At 42.6% G+C, this 9,757-nt stretch overlaps 1 protein-coding gene across 1 annotated transcript; it reads right to left on the minus strand.

The window, feature by feature from the left end:
* Positions 1–275: 275 nt before the first annotated feature.
* TMEM37 (transmembrane protein 37) lies at positions 276–9,476 on the minus strand. Its single transcript, XM_034786149.1, has 2 exons — positions 9,220–9,476; positions 276–4,313 (listed from the first exon to the last, which is right to left on the minus strand). Exons 1-2 carry the CDS (start codon positions 9,238–9,240, stop codon positions 3,741–3,743), a joined length of 594 nt encoding a protein of 197 aa, XP_034642040.1. The 5' UTR covers positions 9,241–9,476; the 3' UTR covers positions 276–3,740.
* Positions 9,477–9,757: the final 281 nt, after the last annotated feature.

Consider the following 9,757-nt stretch of genomic DNA (forward strand, 5'->3'; position numbering starts at 1 on the left):
AAGGGGGACATGAGTAGTCTCCATATTAGATATTAAGTGGGTGTAGGCCACAGCAGACCAGCTGGCCATATTTGAGTATAGATCAAGATGTAATGGCAATAGTTTCTCCAGCTGCCTTTCTGATCAGTTCCCTTTAGTGTGTGTATCTTCATACACATTTGTTACATGTGAGATTATGTATATATTTAAAGGGGTGGGGGGGAATGAGGAATCCAGATAAGATCTATTCATAAGGTTACATACAAACAAATTATAGTTTGAACTGACTAGTCCTCTAATTTCAAAGTAGTTTATTTAACATCATCAACTTCAGGAATATTGACTTTCAATTTTTTTTTTTGTCTTAGGCTTTAGAAAAGGTACAAACTACTGTATATACAGGCATTTATTAGAGGCAACAGCCTAAGAAAAATTAACAGCAGTACTAGCCTGTTCTGCAGTATTAACTAACAAAATACACCTTATAATCACAATGTAATAATCAAGCACAATAATTTGCTAGACAAAGCCAGCTATAGAAGGAAACTTTGCACAATTCTTTCAGTAGGGGACTTTTTCAAAAAAAGACTTTTCATTTATTCATAAAACTCTACAGGACCATCCTTAAGCACAAGCAACTGTTATGTGTCCCATGTGGACTTTAACTCATCCTCTGATTTTTCCTCTTTATATGTGACTAGTGGGGATATACAACTCATGGTCCACTTTCCCCTCCTCCCAAAAGAAGCAGTTCAGGAGCACCGTGGGTCTAATTCTTGCTAGTGTTAAGGCTGGCCTCAAAGTGCATACATCATTTATATCCATTGTTTTGAAGTTACCAAGAAGGAATGTAATTTCATCAAGCGTTGTATCTCCACAAAACCCTGGATACACTGGTCATGGATCTCATGCAAGTGCTCCATCACCAGGTTCATCCTGCTCAGAGGTACTCTGTGTTTGTATCCCCATACCCCATACTGAAACACTACTTAATGACGGCTTAAGGCACTCACTCCACAGACTGACGCCGTTGATATAACCCATGTGCAACAATTTGGGGCTTGATCCTGCAAACGCTTGCTCATAACAGTAGCCCTACTGAAATCAATGGGACTCTTCCCATGAGTTAAGTGGTTGCAGGTTCAGCTTCTAGTTGTGTTAAACAAACTGCAATTCGGTGAAGCAAAAGCACCTTATTTAAATAAGAGAAACAGCTAGGATCACAGTGCAGCATGTCATAGGCAGATCCAGGGGCATGTATCTAGTATTCCTTGTGCATCCCAAATTCCTACTGAAGGCACAAGGAATGCAGGAATAGGCCCAATATTGCAAAAAGATAAAATTCAGTAGTTACTCTGGGTAACTTAGCTTAGTGCATTATCATATCAAGAAGACATACAAACTAGGGTGCTAGGGAACAATGGACGTTTACCAGAACAAGACATACATATCTAAATCTGGACTGAAAACTCACTCTCACCGTACTGATGAGGAACACAAAAAGGTTTAGGAGTTTATTCTGTGAAAGTTGACATCTCTTAAAAAGAAAATATGAAAATATTTCCTCATTAGAAAATGAGCAGTCAGTTTAAGAGCATTGTACAAGATTACAAAATGTATGTAGTCAGTGCTTATGATTCTTGGCCTTAAAGAACAGATTTGCACAAAGGATGACATTTATTCATGGCTCGCGTAAATAGCGTTCTCTCTCCACTACATTTATTCTACAAACTATACTGGTGTGTTTGCACTGGGTAGAGTATGTTTTAGAAACTGGTGTAGTACAGGAGATTAAATGCCTTGCTGAAGAATTATTGATTCAAATATAACTATGAAGAAGGAACATGTTTAAATATTTGTCTTTATAGAAATAAAAAAAATCTTTCCAAAAGACATCAAATAGATTTTATCAGACGCTGTGAAACGCTTTCTAAATGTTTTAATCCATTGTCAATGGAGTGTTCTACTTTGAACAGGAAGGATATTGAAAAGAATTTGGAGCAATGCTCCAAGCATTAAATTCAGATGCTTGTATTCTGCTTCTGCCAGCCATGCAGGAACTTGACTAGACTGTCGACAGCTTGACTAATTTTACTACATCAACAACTTGCAGGGTTTTTAAAGCTGTAATGAACTTATGCATCTTTTAAATTAGAGATCTTAGGTCTGGCATTCTGCTCTCCATCACACCAGCAATTTCACTGACTTCAATGGAGTTACTCCTGATTTACATCAGCGCTCAGTGAATGCAGAATCAGCCCCTCTGGTTACCTCATTTTTGGGGAAGTTTATTTTTTGATGTTTCCTCATTTTAAATCACAAGGGGAAATCATTCTGTCTAAATTGTCAGGTCTACAGATTTTCTCTCTCATCACAGAAGAGCCTCTACATGGCAAAGCGAATGAGTTTATTTCTCTAGCTACAGGAGTGCAGTAATTCCCATTGACTCACTGGGAATTATTGGTGTTGTGCAACCAGAGTAATTCTGACCGTCTATGGTAAAAGGCAGGGTGAAGGGTCACCGTGGTGGAGTAAATCACATCAGCTTCTTTAACACTCTCAGACATGCTTGTCCTGGGAGCGAAGTGAAAGGAGAATGGACAAATGAATGACCAGAAATAGCAAGGCTGAACTTTAATTAACCCTATGGGCCAAAGTCGCCCCTGTGGGGATATGAGGGAGCCAGTTGGAGCTCCCTGATTCTGAGTCCTGGTCTGCACTGGCCTTTACTAAAGTATCCCATGAGCGCCTACACCAGAAGAGGCTGGAATAGGGTGGCTGGTGCAGGAGCAGGTGCTGCTGGCTTTATGCCAGTGGCTAGTTTCCTTTTCCTCATGGAATTCTCTGCTGGTAGGGTGACCAGATGTCCTGATTTTATAGGGACAGTCCCGATTTTGGGGTCTTTTTCTTATATAAGCTCCTATTATCCCCCATCTGTCCCGATTTTTCACATCTGCTGTCTGGTCACCTTATTTGCTGGACATGTATAGCCACAATCCAGTCCCTCTGTGCTACTAGGGGCTGGAGACAAAATGAGACTCTGGCCCTATATCCTAACCATAGTGGATGTACATACCCCAAACCTCTAATATATTATATATGGAAGGGATAGTTATAGGGGACACGAATGACAGTTGGAAAACATGAGCTAATTAACATTGATTCAGACCTGTTTCACCCATGTCTTGTGAAGAGAATGACGGGGCGTGAAACCCTGATAAAGATTTTCAATATGCCATGCTAATAAATGTGACCAGACATAAATAGTCTGTCCAATCTGAAATGAAGCTCCATCGGCCGGGCTGAACACGCTGGGCATGCATTCCTCCTCACGCTCTGTTCGCATACTCAAGAAGAGCAACTGAAGATAGGGAGAGAAAATGCAATACCAAACCCAAAAGCACCACCCAGAGTGTTTGACCCCAGTACTTTAAAACAACTGGTATAGAGTGCAATTTTCAGGTCTTCTATCCATAAAACACTTTCGATGCTTTTTTTAAATTTAAACAAAATAGGAGCCTTTCCTTATTTTGTTATCTCTACTGCAGAAAATTATAAAACTAGAGCGGGTCTTAATTTTTCCCCTGCAGCCATCCTCAGTGAACTGTGGGTACATCCTATGAAATTCTCAGACTGACTCAAACCTTTTCTCTTTGCAAATTACTTTAAAAACATGATGTCCTTTTCCAATTTCATTTGACGGATTTTTCCAGTCTAACTGGCAAAGCTGATGACACAAAAGCAGAATACTCCCACCAGTTCTAGAATTTTCTTGCTCTGTTCCACGGGTATGTTATGTTGTTAATGTGAAGTCCACTCATTCCATTAAGGAAGAAAAGGCAGGCAGCAATGAACTCACACCAAAAGGTCAGTGTGAAGCCCATGAAGGTAATGTAGTCCTTCAGGAGGATTAAAAAACTCAGGACTCCACTGGAGGACAGGAGAAATGAGAGAAGAATAAGGATTGATCCCATTGACCATTTTCGTCTTGAATTAGTGTCTTCACAGACTTGGGAGACCATCAGAAGTTCCAGGCCAAATATTGCTACAACCACAGCAAGAGACACCACACTTCTTGCAAGAATCATTCCAAAATTAATCCCTTCCACACTGGCCTGATTCAGATCAGTGACACATTTCAATATGGTGCTGTTGCCTATGGTGCAGAAGTGCCACAGTCCAAACAACTGTCCTTTTGCAAAAAGCCAGTGGCCATCGCAAACTGAAATTGATGACAGGACAACTGCTATTGCCACGCATAAAATAATGAGGCTTCTGATGAACGTCTCAAAGAATGATTTCTTGGGTCTTCTGTGAGCAAGCAACCTCTGTGCCTTAAAAGAGATATTACAAAAGAAAACAAGTTACAAAATTCATCTGTTTTAGTTACTATTCAAGATATATTTAAGACATAGGAACAAAATGGAGAGGCCTTTAGAAATTATGGGAATGCATGCTTAATAATAATAATAGAATATCAGGGTTGGAAAGGACCTCAGGAGGTCATCTAGTCCAACCCCCTGCTCAAAGCAGGACCAATCCCCAGACAGATTTTTGCCCTAGATCCCTAAATGGCCCCCTTAAGGATTGAACTCATAACCCTAGGTTTAGCAAGCCAACGCTCAAACCACTGCCCTAATATCATGATTGACTACATAGATCCTGCAGTGTACATATATCTTTAAAATTAGAGAAGACGCATGGTATTGTGGTTGAAGCAACGTATGGGGACTCGTGCTATCTTGTGTTGACTTCCCTGCTTGACCGCAGCCTTGTGCAAGTCATTATTCTGCTTCACTTTGTCTGTCTTGTCCATTTAGGCCCCAATTCTGTGAATACTTATGCATGTGATTAAATTTGCACATGTGAATGGTCCTGCTGACTTTAGCAGGACTCCTCACTACATACTCACTTATGGAAAGTTAAGCACATGCATACGTGTTTTCAAGATCAGGACTTTAGATTTGGGCAGGGACTGTCTCTGACTGTGTATTTGTACAGTGCCAAGAGCAATAGAGCCCTGGTCAGGACTGGGGCCTTAAGACACTACTGTAATGCAAATAAGAACTTACTTTACATTGGGAAATGTGTATTTCTCCCCCCCTCCCCCACTCTCCTATCACTCAAAGATGGCCACATAGATATTCTGCTCAAATTAAAAAAAGAAAAAGAAAAAAAGTCACCCTTGGAACAGAAACCAAGCATGGAAACTTTCAGACCAAAAGATTAATTTTTCAGAAAGGCACTAGCCATGGAAAAGAGGAGGTTCCAGTGGAAATGACTATAACCTTAAAGATAACAATGCCTCCTATGCACCAGATGTAGGCTGAGATTGTCAAAGGAGCCTAAAGGGGGAATGGGGGCTGGGGTGCATTAACTCCTGCAGGTTTCAGAGTAGCAGCCGTGATAGTCTGTATCCGCAAAAAGAACAGGAGTACTTTTGTGGCTTGTGGCACCTTAGAGACTAACAAATTTATTAGAGCATAAGCTTTCGTGGACTACAGCCACATACAGATGGTATGCATCCGAAGAAGTGGGCTGTAGTCCACGAAAGCTTATGCTCTAATAAATTTGGTAGTCTCTGAGGTGCCACAAGTACTCCTGTTCTTTTAACTCCTGCATTCTCCATAGAAACCCAGCCTTCATGAATGTAACTCACTAGGCCTGATTCCCATCTCACTTACCAGTTTTTCACCAGTGTGTTACACCATCGATTTCAATGGTATTCCTCTTGATATACAATTTGTGCTAGTGAAAAGAGACTCAGGCCAACTCGCTTCATGAAACAATTTGTAATATGCTTTTTCGGAGATTAGAAAGAGAGTTGCCATATAACTTTAGGATCATGCTTTGACCTTCTTTATAACTACTGGAATCTGTAGAGTATTCTCCATTAGATCATCAGCCCAATACTGCACTCTGTGAAAGGCAATGGGAGTTTTGTCTGAATGAGTGTGGGCCTGAACCCTCGAACTAGGGGGGGAGCTTGTGATAGCCTTGTTCATATTAAACAGTCCCACTGAAGTCAATGGGACTACTAGTAAAGTAGGAGTAAGGCAAGCACAATCTGACCTATATTATTTAAATCCAGTTCTCTCAAAAATAAACCACAAGTGTCAAAATAGCCCCATTTTGTATGGTGAACAATCCTTTGTGCTCTGCCACTCCAGAACTAGCCAGCCAATGGGGCACAAGGTCACTAACAATCCTTATCCCTAGAGTGTGGCTAACACTGCTGATGGTGCTAGAACACAAACAGGAAACACATGATGCAGAGCAGTGTTTGGTGTATGAGCCAAAAGGAAAGTGGGGAAAAAACTGTTTGCCTAATGGAAACGGTAGGGAAAGAAGTATTATACTGAACCTGCCAAGAGGGTTTTAAAAACAAGAGTTTTTAAAATAGTAATACACGAACACTAAAATGTTACTTATGAGACTCTAAAATCTTTAATCCTTTGAGTTGTTTTTAAAATCGTATGTGAGTGCTCAGTGTACTCAGTTTTTAGAGCCTGTACGTTCACAGAATATCCTATTCATGAGGAAACAATCTCTGATTTTATTCAAATTATTGTACTGTACAAAGCTACCCACAAGATACTGAATCATAATGCTGGAACCTTGCACAGTCATGTATCAGCCTACGCAGTGCACCTATAGCCATGTCGGTCCCAGGATATTAATCCTGTATTATCCTGGAATATAAAGGCAGAACTGACATTTCTTAGTCAGAGATCAGAGCCCAATTGTACTAGGAACAATACACACTCCCAAGAAAAAAGACAATCCCTGCCCCAAAGATTACAGTCTTAAAGCCCGATTTTCAGGTGCTCAATACCCACAATTAGAGTCAGATTTTCAAAAGTGTTCAGCAGCTTCTACTGTCAGTCCCTTCCAAAAATACCATATTATATAGTACTAAACAGCATGCACATCATTGCTGACTAGGTCAGCATTAACTTACTCCAATCCCCTGTGCAAATAGCATTTGGGTGCCTGGGGCAAGTATGGCTATTGCAGTAGCCTAGGGTTGCCTGTGTATCACTCAAGCGTGCTCAATAACAGCAAAGTAGCACATTCTGACAGGGAATATTTTATAACACTACCCCTGCCAATCTACTGCCTGTGACTCAGTGAGAGCAGGTGCCTCCAAAGCCCAAATACACAGGCTGTTCCGTGCCTCCCTGCATTCTGCTGCTCTCCTCCCCCATCCCCCAGCACTTGCCCACTCTCCCCTTAGGTAGGTTTTCAACCATGCATTCCATGATAGCTAAAGACAAAATACACCCAGGCTGCATAAAACCTTGGACTCTGTATCTCCTACTCATGGGTCTTAAATCTCCTTAGTAACTTTGCAATGCAGTGACTTGCCCAAGGTCAGAGAAAGTCTGTGTCCGGGCTAGAAATAGAACTCAGGTCTCCTGTTTTCCAGGCTTACCTGTTAACCCCTAGCAGACCATTCTTCCTTTATATATGCTTGGAATACTTAATTTTCTGGAGTGGTGGTAAAGGTGGGCATGAGTTTGGCTTGTTACCAACTAATATTTATCTGCAAAAAGAATAGGAGTACTTGTGGCACCTTAGAGACTAACAAATTTATTAGAGCATAAGCTTTTGTGGACTACAGCCCACGAAAGCTTATGCTCTAATAATTTTGTTAGTCTCTAAGGTGCCACAAGTACTCCTGTTCTTTTTGCGGATACAGACTAACACGGCTGCTACTCTGAAACCTAATATTTATCTGGTTTTATTCCCACCACATGCTACACTGATAAGGTCAGTATACGTTTTTAAAATAAATGGAATTGTTTTAAAAGAAATGAAATCTAGCTTTAATTGGATATCTCAGAGTGACATATATGGTGGTTCTGACATGGATGGGCTTAATAAGAAGAACTAAATCCCCAAATGACTAACTACTGCTAAGTACTTACAAAGTAAGTTACTGCTACTAGCATCAATTTGTATGTTCTCACACAAACAGCAAGCCTTCTTTCAGAGTAGTGCAGCCCTGCATGTTGTAATCCACACCCGACTCCATCTAGGGGTGTATAGACTGATTAGCTTGTCAGTCTCCTTGCCAGTGCAGGACTGATTCTTCCCGAATGTGTTCTACAGTTTGGTCCAGTCCAGTTTTACATTTCTCAAATGAGGGGGCTTCACTCACTTTCTTTGAAAAAAGAAGAACAGGAGTACTTGTGGCACCTTAGAGACTAACAAATTTATTAGAGCATAAGCTTTCGTGGACTACAGCCCACTTCTTCGGATGCATATAGCACTTTCTTTGGGAGATTACAGTGTTCCACTGCTTAAGAGATCTCATTGTCAGCAAATTCCCTCCGTCACAAGCCTAAACACCTCCCTTCACCATACTGATGTACTTTATTTTGAAAATATCATCTTTCATATAAAGCGTCACAAGACGCTTAGAGGAAGAGTCATACTGCTGAAGTGTACGTAACATGTCAGTGATGGAGAACTTTGTAAACAACACACAATACTGTGGGGGAAGGGAAGGGAAATGGACCCACTTTGATTTATTAATTAGTATTAGGACTAACTGGATAGACAAGTCTCACACTATAGCCACTTGTTTATAAAATCTCTTGCTTTCTAAATAAGAGCAAACTCTTGTTGTTACAGTATGGTGCAAATCATTTTTCCAGACCTAGGCACTTCCCAGCCACATATTATACTAATAACCATGTACTAGTTTGTTCTGCAGCTAGTAAAAGGAAGGCTTGGTGTTAAATGATCATTGAGAGGATTTAAACGAAGACAGAACAGTAAGAATACAGCTTTTGGGTACACTTTGCGGTAATGAAGAAATCTCTCCGAGGAAAGGTCAGATTAGATTTCGAAGGCAATAGGTCCCTTCCTAACCCCGGTCACTTTCCATTATTTGGGTGAGACTAATGTACCAATACTCTGCTCTGTTCGGAGCTCCTGGAGAAGCTCTCCTTTTTATTTAAAAAGGGACCTGGAAAGGTACATCTGGAGGAAGTTGTGGGTTTTTTTGTGCACAAAGAAGACTATAAACAGCAACAGGTAGCAAGAACTCAGCATAGCAAGTTCAGCTCGCAGGGTGATAAACATCTAAGCCTCCAGCGGGAGAACAAAGGGAAAAAAAACCACAGCAGGAACCCAGCGTCTCTTGCATCAACACTGATTGCATGTGTCTAGTCAAAACAGCCGAGCTCTCCCCCCAGCCAGGCACTCGGGGCCCCGGTGTCCCCTCATTACCTGCACCGCTATGGCTGTCATGCTGGCTCCGGCTGCCTGCCGCGAGGAGGAGACCAGAGAGAAACTTTGCTTCGCTTCAGGTGCAGACAACCGGCTCTCGCTGCCAGCGCCCAGTTCAGAGCTGGAGGGTCCCGGCCGGGATAGCGGGGGGCAGCAGCCAGCCGGCCAACATCCCGCCGGGGTCAGGGAAGCCGGGGGCTGCGGCAAGGCAGGGCTGGCTGCTGCCCTTTGAGCTTCCCCTTTGGCTGAGTCAGCAGCTGAGCCGCCCGGGGGAGGCGGCCGCGGCCACAAAGGAGGGAGGGAGGCGGAGGTTAGCGAAGCGCTCCGAGCAGAGCAACAAGCGGCTGCGGGGAGCCAGGAAAGGGCGCGGGCGGCGGCACGCAGGGGCTCAGGCGAGGGAGGGAAGCGGGGGGTGGAAGGAGAGGCAGCTGGACAGCAGCAACCGGAGCCCCTGTGGTCTCTCCCCTTTGTCCCTAGGGGGTGTGGGGTCTCCAGCCTGGGCAGGGCCAGAGGCCTTTCTCCTCCCTGGTCCACACCA

The sequence above is a fragment of the Trachemys scripta genome, chromosome 11 (genome assembly GCF_013100865.1).
Source record: "Trachemys scripta elegans isolate TJP31775 chromosome 11, CAS_Tse_1.0, whole genome shotgun sequence".
Taxonomy (NCBI): domain Eukaryota; kingdom Metazoa; phylum Chordata; order Testudines; family Emydidae; genus Trachemys; species Trachemys scripta.

What these genes read in the sequence shown, in the direction of transcription:
- TMEM37 (XM_034786149.1), bottom strand. Translation starts at nt 9,240, where the DNA reads ATGACAGCCATAGCGGTGCAG. An exon ending in TGACAGCCATAGCGGTGCAG is followed by an intron (nt 4,314 to 9,219) that starts GTAATGAGGGGA and finishes ATCTCTTTTAAG; the next exon opens with GCACAGAGGTTGCTTGCTCA.